Raw genomic sequence first — 14,218 nt, forward strand, 5'->3', positions numbered from 1 at the left:
GTGACGTTAGTAGCTCCCTTGTATTGGATTATAACAAACAAGGGCTGATTGAACTTCACTTGTTTAGAAAAATGCATCTTTGTTCAGATATTGTTCAAGCGGGGTTGATTTTTTTTAAATAATAATAATAATAAAAAAAAATAAAGACTTCTTAGTGAGTGAGATAAAGTTTTGAGTTGCAGGCATCAATCATTTTTGGTGGGTCGAGCGACATGTGATTTAGGAGTTTGAACCCACTTAATCATACCTACAACCCAAACATCCTGTTCATTTGTTTTTTAAATAACTTGTTATCTTCATTTCATTCAACAACTTTTCTACTATCCCAATATCCACTTTTATATAACTGTATAGAAGTTGAGCTTAGTCGGGTTAATTGAGTTAAGCTCAGATGCTTGATCAAGCTTAACTATTTCATATGTGAAGTAAATTTGATCTAGTGAACAACAGGATCATCCATGAGCCCCCCAAAATAACTGAAATTTATTGAAAATAACTGAATTTCATGAATATTTCATTGTCTACCTCACTTTCCACTTCTTTGCAATGAATATTTGTAGCAAACAAAAGTAAAACTCTAAAAGCCCTAATGCTAATAAAGATTTGAGATAGATATGATGTCAATTAAGATCTAAAATATGATATTAAAATAAGATCTAAACTAAATAATTACAAAAAAATAAATCCAAATGGACCCTATAGACCCGATAGTGTCTTGCTCCTATGTCAATATGTAATGAACTCGATATCCTTCTCAAGGGCAGCCATTTACTCGAAAAAGTTTAAACAGTCTTAAACCAGCTAAGCCCAAGCTAGCTAGACTCATTGTAGTGCCCTACCATTTTGTCTTGCCTGCCTGCCAGATGTGAACCAGATTATAGTCTATCCTAATCTAAACCCAAGTCCAATTTTCATGCAAAAGGTGCAATTGAATATGAGCCGTAGTTCTATGCTGCATCTGTAATGCTTGATCCCAGAAGTAAGAGTATGAACCAGTTATTTTACATGAAAAAGCATGAATTTATTGTGATTCTGATTGGAGATCTGATCTTTACCAATCCATCTCCACTCTAAATATAAGATTTGCACTCCTATCAATCAAGTGAGTTTATCTTAAATAAATTAGACTTTTCATGATTTGTGTGTTTTCATAATAAAACCACCAGAACTTGCCCATAAGGGCTTCGCTCATCCGGTAGGGGCGACTTATGAATGTCACCAAGTAGACAGGACATCACAAGTTTGAAACCCATGGGTGGCGTCTCTTGCTGCAAGGTAACCAGAGATAAGCATGGGGTGTCTCAAGGCTTTTACCAACTGGAGGCCAGCCAATGTGCAGTCGGTGATGAGGTTTTCCCTTGGATTATTAAAAAAGAAAATAAAAGAAAAGAAATATCATGTTTCAATTTATCTGGGTTTTTTTTATTTTGCTTGGATACATTACAAAACGATGCCTGTGTAATAGTTATACACTGCCGATCTTAAGCCCGGATAACGGAGGAGGGTTGTGGTAGGCCAGTGACAGCCAGCATAAAAACTTAGTCACACCCTATGAATATGAACCAATATGAAAATTTCGTTGGGGTGTTCCCTACTGAGCAACGCGTTGTACTCTATAGGCCCAGAGGCAGTGATAAATGGGTAAGGGTTGCTAGGTCGTCGCCCAGAAGCGACGCGTCACACTGGCGCCTTGGTGTGGTGTCAAATAGGCAAGGGTTCCCTCACTTTGTTGGATGGGTGGGGGTAAAGAAGTTAGTCCAAGATCATAAAATTAGGTTAGCCACTTGGAACATAGGGTCTTGGTAGAGTTAGTAGATGTTATGTGTAGGAGAAAGACTGATATTTTATGTCTACAAGAGACCAAATGGGTAGGTGAGAAAGCAAAAGTGATAGAACCTTGGGGATATAAGATTTGGTATACAGGAAGAAATAGGAATAGAAATGAAGTAGGGATTGTTATGACTCGTGATAAATGGGCAAGGGTTGCTAGGTTGTCGCCCAAAAGCGACGCGTCACACCGACGCTCGAGTGTGGTGTCAAATAGGCAAGGGTTCTCTCACTTTGTTGGACGAGTAAGGGTGAAGAAGATAGTTCAAGACCATAAAATTAGGTTAGCCACTTGGAACATAGAGTCTTTAAATGGTAAGTTGACAGAGTTAGTAGATGTTATGTGTAGGAGAAAGATGAATATTTTATGTCTACAAGAGACCAAATGGGTAGGTGAGAAAGCAAAAGTGATAGAACCTTGGGGATATAAGATTTGGTATACATGAATAAATAGGAATAGGAATGGAGTAGGGATTGTTATGAGTGGTGAGTTTATAGATAAAGTAGTTGAGGTCTGTAGGAAGGGTGATAGAATTTTACTTATTAAATTAGTATTAGGTACGAATATTATTAATATTATTAGTATTTATGCACCTTAAGTAGGTTTTGATGATTCCATTAAGCGTCAATTTTGGGAAGATTTAGATGGAATAGTACAAGGGATATCTTATGGAGAAAGGCTTTTCATCGGTGGTGACCTTAATGGGCATATAGGCATTAGTAGGGATGAATTTGAGAGTATCCATGAAGGCTATGGTATAGGAGAAAGAAACGAAAGTGGAGAAAAGATTTTAGATTTTGGTTTGTCCTATAATATGATTTTAGCAAACACTTGGTTTAGGAAGAAGGAGTCTCACCCAGTAACATTTAAAAGTGGGGTTAATATGAGTCAGATAGATTTTTTTTTACTTAGAAAGAGAGATAGAGGTTGTTGCATCGATTGTAAGGTTATACCGGGAGAAAGTGTAACTACACAACATAGAGTCGTAATTTTAGATCTTAGAATTAGAAAATACCGCAAAAGGGATAAACATAAGATAAATCTTAGAATTAAGTGGTGGGCACTGAAAGGAGCTAACCAAGGAATGTTTGTAGAGCAGGTAGTTAAGGAAGTTGATTGGTGTCTCGAGGAGGATTCAGAATCAATGTGGAATAAGATAGCGAGTGACATGAGAAATGTGGCTAAGGAGGTATTGGGTGAGTCTAAAGGCGGTGCACCACTAGGTAAGGATACATCATGGTGGAACGAGGATGTCAAATTAGCTATTAAGGTTAAAAGAGATTGTTATATAAATCTAAGTAAGAGTCGTGATAATGAGAATTTGGAGAAGTATATGATAGCAAAGAAGGAAGCTAAAAAAGTAGTTCGAAACGCGAGGGCTAAGGTATATAAGGAGGTTTATGACAAGTTGGATACCAAAGAAGGCGAGAAGGATATTTATAGGCTTGCAAAGATGAGAGATAGGAAATCGAGGGATTTGGGTATGGTTAGATGTATCAAAGATGAAACACAAAGGGTTTTAGTCAAAGATGAGGAGATTAAGGAGCGATGAAAAGATTATTTTGATAAGCTATTTAATGGATGTCATGCTCAGGATCTTGGAGACTTCTTCATTCCTTTTCATGAGATGAATTGTGACTTCATGCGCAAGATTCAAAAGAAAGAAATTGCAGACGCTTTGAAGAAATTTAAATCAAGAAGGACAGCTGGCCCAAATGGTATACCTATCGAGGCTTGGAAATGCTTAAGTGAAAAATGTTTAGAATGGTTGACAAATCTTTTTAACAAGATTTGGCAAACAAATAAGATGCCTAATGAGTGGAGGAAGAGTACTTTGGTGCCTCTATATAAGAATAAGGGTGATATACAAGATTGCACAAACTATCGTGGTATAAAACTCATGAGTCATACTATGAAACTTTGGGAGAGGGTGATTGAGTATAGGTTGAGGAAGGTTGTCATGATATCGGAGAATCAATTTGGTTTTATGCTTGAAAGATCAACTATAGAAGCTATACATATTCTTAGACAACTTATTGAGAGATATAGAGAGAGGAACAAAGATTTGCATATGGTTTTTATTGATTTGGAGAAGGCATACAATAGAGTACTTAGGGATGTTCTTTGGTGGACAATGATGAAGAAATGTGTTTCTCTCAAGTACATTAGTATAAATAAAGATATGTACGAAGGAGCAATAACCAATGTCCACACTTGTGGAGGGGTGACAATCAATTTTCCTATAACGGTTGGGTTACATCAAGGATCTGCATTAAACCATTTCCTATTTGCTATAGTGATGGATGAGCTTACGAGATCAATTCAAGAAAATGTGTCGTGGTGTATGTTGTTTGTTGATGATATTGTTTTGATTGATGAGTCTAGAGATGAGGTTAATGCTAAGTTTGAATTATGGAGACAGACATTGGAAGCAAGAGGTTTTAAGTTGAGTAAGAGTAAGACCAAATATATAGAATGTCGGTTTAGTAGGAAACGAAATAGTGATGGGAGTGTAGTGAAGTTTGGTGACCAAAAAATACCGGTGGATGACTGTTTCAAATATTTAGGATCTATCATTCAAAAGTATGAAGAAATTGATGGAGATGTAAATCATAGGATAAAGGTTGGGTGGATGAAATAGAAAAGTGCAACTGGAGTGTTGTGCGATCATAGAATGTCATTGCGGTTGGAAAAAAAGTTTTATCGGACGACAATTAGGCCCACTTTACTATATGGTACGAAATGTTGGTCTTCCAAGAGACACCATATTCAAAAAATGAGTGTAGCTGAGATGCGTATGCTTAGATGGATGTGTGAAAATACAATAAAAGATAAGATTCAAAATGAGGAGATACGTAAGAAGGTAGGCATTGCACCCATTGAAAATAAGATGAGAGAGAATCGTTTACGGTGTTTTGGACATATTCGGCAAAGGCCTAATGATGCTCCAGTTAGAAGGATGGAGAAATGAGAAAATATATTAGTTAAAAGAGGTCGGGGTAGGCCCTAGAAGACTTGGATGGAGATGATAGGAAAGAATATGAATGCTTTGAACCTCACCGAGGACATGGCATTTGATAAAAATGATTGGAGGAGAAGGATTCATGTAGAAGACCCAAAATGATTTTTTTTTTTGGTTTATATCGCCGACCCCAATTGTTTTGGGATGAAGGTGTAGTTGTTGGATACATTACACTTAATGAGCTATGCTGCTGCAAAAAATCGTCAATATTGGAGACGTCTTAGTAATGGATCTGAAAGGGTGAAGTTGGATCCAAATTTGTTTGCATCCAAACAATAGAAAAGTAGGGATGACAGGGGTGTTAATGTGTCTGTTATGATCTGATCCTGACCATAGAAGATTCACTGGGTAACAAAGAAAAGGGTCTGATTAACTATCTGGGTCAGACTCATGAAATTCAATTAGCATACAAACCTAGGTATGGTGTTTGAAATTTCACATCAATCCTAGGTCCATTCAATCAAGTTTCAATTAAGATCCACAAATTTTCAATGTAAAACCCACCCGCTGGTGTCCCTTGTTCTAGGTCAAAGCTGGGTGAAATTCCCCTGTGAGCTTGGGGACATCAAGGGTTTTACCAATGTGCAACAAAAAATTCAGGCATAAAATCATTTTTTGATCCGGTAAGGATTGAGTATGGTTTATGTGTAATCTATATGGGATGTGGGTATGGTTCTCTCTGTAAAAAGATTTCATCGGATCGGGTATGGTGCTCTTAATCGGATTCGGACCCACCCATTTCTGGCGTAGGTCCGACCCATTGACAGCCACCAGTGTAAGATGGGAAGAGGAGGGGGCGTCGGCGATGGCCGGCGTTCGGTGGTTGTCGACGGCTCGGCTCCAACGAGAATGCAGATGGAGAAGGGAAAGAGGCGACTGCGACAGCTCCGACTGATAAAATAGGGTTAGGGTCAGTAAAAGAATATAAAATATGAAGGGGTGGGGGCGGGGGAAAGGGTCAGTCCATCCCCGCACGGGGATTTTAACCTTCATCCCCGCCTCCATCCCCGTTTAATGCCCTCCATCCCCGGTCCAAACGGGGCGAGGCGGGGCCGGGCTCCGCTTTCCCCCGGTCCACTGCCATCCCTACCAGTGTTGGTCATCTAGAGCGTTGCATTTCCCTCCACCCTCAAATTCACTCTCCCAGCGGCGGAGATGAGCGTCGCCACCACCACTGCCGCTCGGATAGCCGGAAACTGGCGTCTCGAGATCCACTTTGTCTCTCTCATCCGCCGGTGTAAATCCATCCGCCACCTGAAGGAATCCCACGCCCGCCTCATCCTCTCCGGCCTCTCCGACGCCGCATTCCCGGCGACCCAGCTCATCACCGCAGCCGCTTCCTTCGATTCCATCGACTATGCCACCACCATCCTCCGAAATTTCCACCACCCCACTACCCCTCTATTCAACTCCGCCATCCGCGCCCTTTCGGCTGCCACCCACTTCGCCGGAGCCATCGCCCACTTCGTTCACATGCTCCGCCTTGGCCTCCGCCCTGACCGACTCACCCTCCCCTTTGTCCTTGATTCCTGCGCTCAATTGCCCGACTCTGGATTTGGCCTTGCTTCACATTCGATGGTGATCAGGCTCGGATTGGATTTCCATACATTTGTTGTGATCAGTCTTGTGGGAATGTACACAAAATTTGGGGCATTGGAAGTCGCCCGCCAATTGTTTGATGAAACATCAGATCAGTTGAAAGCTGGAAGCGTGTTGCTTTGGAATGTAATGATTAATGGTTATTGCAAAATCGGTGATTTGAGGAGCGCCCGCGAACTCTTTGATGAAATGCCCGAGAGAAGAGTGTCATCATGGAATGGATTGATTTGTGGGGTTTTCAAGCATGGACAGGTAGCTGAAGCAACTGCTCTTTTTGAAACAATGCCTGAGAAGGATGTTGTTTCGTGGACAACGATGGTTTCTGGGTATATGCAGAACGGGGAGTATGGGCGAGCGTTGAGTGTGTTCTTTAGGATGCTTGAAACGGAAGTGAAACCAAATGAGTTCACTGTGGTCTCTGTGCTCTCTGCTTGTGCTCGACTAGGTGCACTGGAGGCCGGAATTAGGGTGCTTGATTACATAGGCAAGAATGGTTTTCAGGTAAACGCTACAATCGGACCTGCACTTGTTGATATGTTCGCTAAATGCGGGGATATTGAGGCGGCATACGAAGTGTTCAAGAGGATACCTAAGAGAAACTTAGTTACTTGGAGTGCCATGATCTCTGGCTTTGCTATGCATGGCTTCTGCAATAAAGCATTACAGTTGTTTAATGAGATGAGATCGGCCGGAATTCAGCCTGATGATGTAGCTTTCTTGGCAGTGCTATCTGCTTGTGCTCACGTTGGAGAAGTAGAGCAGGGAATCAAACATTTTGAAAGCATGAGGCAAGATTATGGTATCATGCCCACAGTCAAGCATTACACATGCATGGTTGATTTGTTTGGTAGGGCAGGTCGGTTCGACGAGGCTCTTGCTTTTATCAAGAGCATGCCTATCAAGCTAGATTTTGTGATCTGGGGTGCACTTTTCTCCACTTGCCGGGCTCATAAGAATGCAGAAGTAGCAGAATTTTCTGTTGCAAGGTTACTAGAGCTCGAGCCTCGGCATCCTGGCAGCTACATCTTCCTCTCGAACATATATGCAGCCACTGGAAGATGGGATGAAGTTGAAAGAATACGGAATGCAATGAAGAGCAAGCACATTCAGAAGCCACCCGGCTGGAGTTTTATAGAGGTGGGCAGTAAGGTGCATGGGTTTGTTGCTGGTGACCGCACACACACATGCACGCAAGAGATATATGGGAAATTGGAAGAGATAACAACACGAGCAAAGCTTGCTGGGTATGTGCCAGACACAGGATGGGTCTTGCATAGTGTGGAGGAAGAAGAAAAGGAAGGTGCACTAGGAAGTCACAGCGAGAAATTGGCCCTTGCCTTTGGTCTAATTGCTACTGAAGCTGGGGCCACTCTTAGGATTGTGAAGAACCTTAGAGTTTGTGGGGATTGCCATACTTTGATGAAGTTTGTGTCCAACATGGGTGAACCTAAGAGAGAGATAATATTGAGAGACATCAAGCGTTTTCACCGCTTTAAAGCAGGTGTATGTACATGTGGGGACTACTGGTGAATGGCAAAGTCTAATGTGGACATCTTAACATATAAATTTGGTTGATGGTTCAGATTGAATGAGCACCTGAAAGCATGAAATGCAGGATTATATTGAAATCTGATTCATGGTCCTGTTGATAGACAACAAAAGCATGAGACAGAGCAGGTTGGCTTCAAATGTGAAGCCAGTTGGAGTTTGGTTGCTGGAGACCGTGGACATGCAGAAGAGATATACTGGAAAATGGAACAGATCAACAGATATCAGCTCGAGCAAGACTTGCTGGAAATGTTAGCAGAGAAGTTAACCTCTTGCTGTTGGTTTTCTTGGTGCTGAACCAGGGACCACTTCTTACAACTGCAAAGAAACTTAGGATTTTGTGAGATTGCTGTACAGTGGCAACAGTTCGTGCCTAACATAAATGAACCTGAGAAAGAGCTTATATTTACTTAGTGGGCAAACTATGGGATTTCAAACTGAGACCCCGCAGTTTGCTAGTGATCATATGTAAGCACGTTGTCGGGTCGATGGTTCAGATCAGATGAACATATTATAACAATGAAATGCATTTTACATTTTTAAAGACGGCAAGTTGATCCGAATATGAGGGATCTTGAGTAACTGGATTCAGATACTGTGAATGGATTCTGAATGTGGAAGACATGAATGCAATGGACGTAATCTGTGCAACCTGATTACTAACCCAAAAGGATCTATCAGAATTCATACACCTGCAAGCAAATGAGACTAGTAGTCACACATGCTCATCAACTATGAGCTAGCAATGTTTGTGCATCATGGTCCTGGGAGCAAATACCGTTGATTTTGTGGAACGTTTATGCAACAGACTTCTGATGCCAGGATTGTTCAAGTTCAGGCACCAAATTCTGGCAGCAAGTTCGTTTCTGAGCCTCCTGAATGAAGTGGTAGAACCGTAGAAGTAAGAATATTTTTGTTCTAAGATTATCCAGAAAATATTGTACTTCTCAAAATTCGAGGCATTTGTCAACTTAGAGCCATAATTGGGTTGCATGAGACAATATAGTGTCGTTTGAACAGCAAAGAGAAACCTAAACGAGGAAGTGGTGCTTGACCAAAATCTCGATACCATACATAACTCATCCATAGTGACAAATGCTTTAAATTGCAAAAAATAACGGCAGCAAATTGTCGTGAGAAATTGTATCTTTTTTCATTTTCTCATGTTTTTTTTTGGCTAAAATAAATTACTTAAAAAAATATTTATAAGATGTTTATTTAATTATATCATTAACCATTTCTTCATTTCTTTGTTTTAAGGAGCTTACCATGAATCCCCTAATTTCTGCTGCTTTCTTTATTGCTTTGCTGCTTGATTGGCCATAGGACTTGCTTCTATTGGACCTGAAGTCGGTCAAGGTATAGCTGTGAAGTAGAAGGTATTGCTAGACAACGAGGTATTTTATTGCTTTGTCTGGCTTTTATGAAAGCTTTAACAATTTACCGTCTTGTGGCATTAGCACTTTTATTTGCTTGTAAAATAAATATTGCAACTCAAGGTATTTTGACATAAACGATAATCTCGATATTATGTAAATATTGTGATATTTTGGCTCATTTAAAATGGCAACCAAAATATCATGTTCTCTACGGTATTTTCAAATATTGACAATATTTATCATTATAGAGTCATCAAGTTAGTTAAGCATTAGGCGCAATGATAGTCAGGCCATTAGGTGGCCTGATAGTTTGGTGGGTCTGAGTAGGTCATCAAGTTCCTGAATCTTAGATAGAGCTGTCAATGGGTCAGGTTTGTATAGCATAGCCGACTTGACCTGACCTCGAATTTCTGGATATGGGTATAAAAAGTGCCTACCCGAGCAATATACAACATGGGTTTGGGTTATGATATTTGTTGGGTACCCAACACGACCCATTTTTTTTGGTTGGATATCTAACCCGACCCAAGTGTTTTATATGTAATTTTTTAGTAAAAGTAAACTTCTGAAATTATACAGATCCAGATTTGGGATTTCTGTTTTGTGATCTAGCAAAGCCTGAACCTAAACCCAACAATTTGTTTTTTGAGCAGTTTCGGATATACCCTGATGACTCAGATACCAGACCCATTGTATAAAAACCTATCTTCACGAGATTGTGTATCTGTGAGGGCATCTTAGAAATATCCAGGGGGTGTTTGTATGTAAGAGAAAATGCACATTTTCTGTGAAAACCATAAAAACATGCATTCAAGGATATCATTTCTACAAAGAGCTCATTTTGCATGAATAATTCAATAATACTACGAGTTCTGTTCCACTCATCCCGTGTCATCCCCTATCTTCATACCCCTCCTGAATCTTATGATATAAGTTTTTTGAACAAATCTGACCTTATAGATGGATTCAACATGGTTGATTTAATATGAAACGACCATTGGCTTGTATTTTTTGACAAAAATTTGTTTTTTAAATAAAAAAATGTGTTTTGTCAACCACTGAATTTTTAATTGCCAAAAACACCTGCACACAAGTTGTATTTTGGCAATTTAAATGTTGATCTTCACTAAATGAATGATGTGGATCATATCTATGGAGTCCGATTTGATCAAAACAACTTGCATCAATGAAATCTCAAAGATGTGTATGAAGATATGGATGACAGGGGATGAGTAGAACTGATTTGATAATACTATAGTTCCATGACAATGACAACTGAAGAAAGAAGATGGCATAATGCATTCTGCAACTGAATAATTTGTTCATGATGATGGCATAATGGGGGCCATAGCTATAACATTCTTAGGACTGTATAAATCACTCTCCACCGGAAGTGTAAATTTGATTGGAAATGACAAGAAGACCCTGATTAGAATGAAAAAAGGTTGAAGTATATTGCTATCGTGTCTTAACTTCACAGTATAGCCTGAATCACAAATGATCTCAACTTTCATTCAAGCAAATCTTGTTCAGGCCTGAAACTATACATTATACATAATACATATAAAACATTATTTTAAGATGGATACACCCCAGTGATAAGAAAGTGCCGATCAGATCCACAACCCTACCAATTAGAGGTAAAAAAAAGGATCTGAGCTAAGGTTGACAATGGAACCTGGTTTGGGTCCAATGAAGACGACTTCATTCTAAGTTCTAAACTCTCCCAAAAAAACTTACTGATTTATATAAAAACCCTAGATTAAGAGAGAGATTAAATTGAGCATGTCAAATGGGTCTGGCTCTGACCCAATTGAGATGTGCAACGAGCTGAGTTTAGTGCAAACGAATGGCTTGGATGGGGTGAGAACATGATTCTCTGTATAACTGGTGCGTCATAGGCTTTGATGTTCTGAAACTTTGTGATCGAGGATCAGGGCTCAGACAAAAAGTGGGTGCGGCCAAGCATGAAACCAAAAGAAAGGGGGCAGTGCAGCACCATCAGCTTTGAAGTTGGTTTTATGAATGTTTGGGTGCCCACAAGGACTCAGCTCATCTGGTAGGGGTTCCTTGTGAATGACATCAAGTTGACAGATCACTAGGTAGAAACGATGGGGGGCATCCCTTGGCTCGAAGTTGGGTGTGCTCCCCAACAAGGAGCGGGACCTCGTGGGTTTTACGAACTAGCTCTTGAGGCCTGTTTGTTCCTTGGGAAAGGCAGTGTTTCCTGCAGAAAAATCACCATTTTCTCGCGGAAAGTGAAACAAGCACATTCCATGAGAAAGTCATCAACCTGTGTTGCGGTGGTTGGCCTCGCATTTTCTCATGGAACCTGCTGAAGGCCTTCCAGTGGGAAAGGGTATGCATGATAAGATCCAATCTGGGTACCCTCTCCCATGGAATGACTTCCCCGTAGAGTGCGTTGAAACAAACAGGCCCTTGGTGATATCTTACCTGTGTTACCGGACCACTTGTCCTGGGTCTCCTGACCAACATGGAATTTAATCAGCATTAGGAAGTGAAATAATGTGCAAGATGCTCTCTCTCTCTCTCAATAATATCATGGGACGATGCAAGCAACCTCTATTTCATGGCATAAAACTCAATGATGTTTTTTGGGTCACCAGATTGCATGACAACTTCTGGTAAAACGCATTCTTACAGTACACCACAAGGTGTGATGACACTGGCATCCACATTGGCCAGTGAGTCTCATTGCAACCATAGTCACAAATACATTCAGGTATGTTGGACACAATGTCATCCTTAGGTTCAATGTATCAAATCTATTACAGATAAAGGAGTACCGAGTACACGTTTTTTTCTCTGTTTATCACACGGAGAAACAGCACCTGGGATCATAACAGAGACCTGGTTGTGGTGGTCTTAGCCTGCTTTACCTATGGTAACCATCCCGGTGTTGTAAAACTCCGTGGGCTCCCCCCCTCAACCCCCAGGGAGCCTCCTGCTTTACCTTGCACATGGACAACTCAAACTTGGGGTACGGAGCCAATTACTAAATACAGATCCTGTCCTACCACTTGCTCTGTTCTATACCATACATAAATTATTTCTCATTAACAAGAGCTACTTTCTAACTAAAGATTTGAAATTTTCTTTTTCCCCTTTTCTCCTAATACTGGGGAGTTGCCATCTTTTTCTTTTTTCAGTATTGTGGTATAGCACCTTGTGGTACTCAACCCTGAAACCCCTTGGCTAAGATGGTGCGACTCTACCAATCCAGCTACAAATTCAAAAAGAGCTTAAGAAATTTACAAACTGGGAGACTACTAGATGAACTGTTTCAGAAATTCTGTTGCTACAAGCCGTCCTCGGGTGTTAACTGAGAGTTTCAGCTCACTTATCTCCTTGTCAATGTCCTATAAAAAAAGGAAAAAAGTCAGACAACGGTCTCGTTATTACCAGTGAGGAGTACAGGGATACAACATGTACGTGCCAACTTGGAGAATTATCACCTATAAACTTCTGGTTAATCAAAGCAGCCCTAGAAACTAATCACACAGACCAAACTCATACAAAATGAAATTTCTTTCATCATTCTGTAAGGCATCAAAAAGAAAAAACCTTGTTGAGACCTTGAAATTCCCAAAAATGAAAGAAGAATTGTGATTGGCAGGTAACGAAAGAAAACAGAAATCGCAACTTCCACAAGAGATGGATAAACTGGTCGTAGTGATGAAAGTATTTTGGACAAGCAAAACCATGTGATCAAGTAGTGCAGCAGGTGTATAGATGGTTGAAGATAATTGTTCCACAACAGTATAACACCACTTACCTCCATGAACTGAATGATAAAATCAATGAGCTTATGCTTGTGCATTTCCTCACAGTGGAAGTTTGTGATGAGAAAGCTAATGTCATAACCCTGCAATACAAATGCCATAAGCCAAGTAGTAAGGAATCACAGTTTTCAGTAAGACATATTATCATGCATTTCAAAGACAACACTCATGCCACAGGTTTCAAGCACACAGCTAGATTGTATCTTACCTGCATAAAAGTTGATTCATAAGATGCAAAAGTAAGAACACATTAACATCACAATATAAACAAGCGAGTACAAATATATGGATTGGTATGTGATGGGGTCCATACCCAATCCATGTTTATATTTTATCAGTTTACATATCCCTATGTGTAACAGTTCTGTCTGTATATTAAATAGGGGTATTATCATCATGTAAAATGTTCTGTTTCTAATATATAATGAAGATAATTAAGGCACAAATCCTCATTGGGAAGTGTGCATGTTACAGCCCCATATTGATTTGCTGTGTCATCCTCTTCTGCAAATTATTTCTGGTAAAACTGCATATTTCTCATGGTATCAGAGCAAGAGATCTAGGGTTTTGGTGATCGTGACATCTGTATGACCATTAAGATCGATACTCCTGCCTCTTCTTAAGGTAATCCTTCTTTCTTCCTCTCTTGATTCAGATTAGTGTTCTTGCTAAGGCTGTGATTCCCAATCAGTTTTGCTATAGTTATTCTCGTCTTGAAATCATGCCTTTAAATCTCTCTTCTCAGCCGTTCTTCTTGTTATTCTGTTTTGGGTTCTTTACATATTGCTTTGGGTATTATTCTCTCTTATTTCCTTCCTCATTTGAGATATTATTTTAAGCAAAATCGTTCTCTCTTTTCCCTTTCACACGATCTTGATATTTTGGATTTCAAGGGCAGCAATACATTGGTCCATCGCTATTCAGATTTGTTTTGACAACAACATTTGATTTGTTGTCCCTTGTTTTTGCTAGTGATCTGAAAAAAAACACACATCAGATTCAGTTTTTTCTTTTCTAGCCGTATTTGATATAATTGAGT

At 40.0% G+C, this 14,218-nt stretch overlaps 2 protein-coding genes across 2 annotated transcripts in view; one reads left to right on the forward strand and one right to left on the reverse strand.

Annotated features, from left to right (window-relative positions):
- The first annotated feature begins 6,005 nt into the window (after nt 1-6,005).
- LOC149843281 (pentatricopeptide repeat-containing protein At1g04840-like) lies at nt 6,006-8,253 on the forward strand. Its single transcript, XM_090000871.1, has 2 exons — nt 6,006-7,950; nt 8,102-8,253. The coding sequence occupies exons 1-2, from the start codon at nt 6,006-6,008 to the stop codon at nt 8,251-8,253; spliced, it is 2,097 nt and encodes a 698-aa protein (XP_089856997.1).
- A 3,688-nt stretch (nt 8,254-11,941) lies between these two features.
- Nucleotides 11,942-14,218, reverse strand: part of LOC149843282 (actin-related protein 2/3 complex subunit 4) — a 47,805-nt gene continuing 45,528 nt past the window's right edge. The window contains exons 7-8 of the mRNA XM_090001766.1: nt 13,173-13,262; nt 11,942-12,756 (exon numbers count right to left, since the gene is read on the reverse strand). Of these exons, the coding sequence (XP_089857892.1) occupies nt 12,667-12,756; nt 13,173-13,262 (180 nt within the window). The 3' untranslated portion in view covers nt 11,942-12,666. The remainder of the gene's footprint in view (nt 12,757-13,172; nt 13,263-14,218) is intronic.

This window comes from Nuphar pumila, chromosome 3, assembly GCF_984573655.1.
Source record: "Nuphar pumila chromosome 3, dmNupPumi1.hap1.1, whole genome shotgun sequence".
Lineage (NCBI taxonomy): Eukaryota > Viridiplantae > Streptophyta > Magnoliopsida > Nymphaeales > Nymphaeaceae > Nuphar > Nuphar pumila.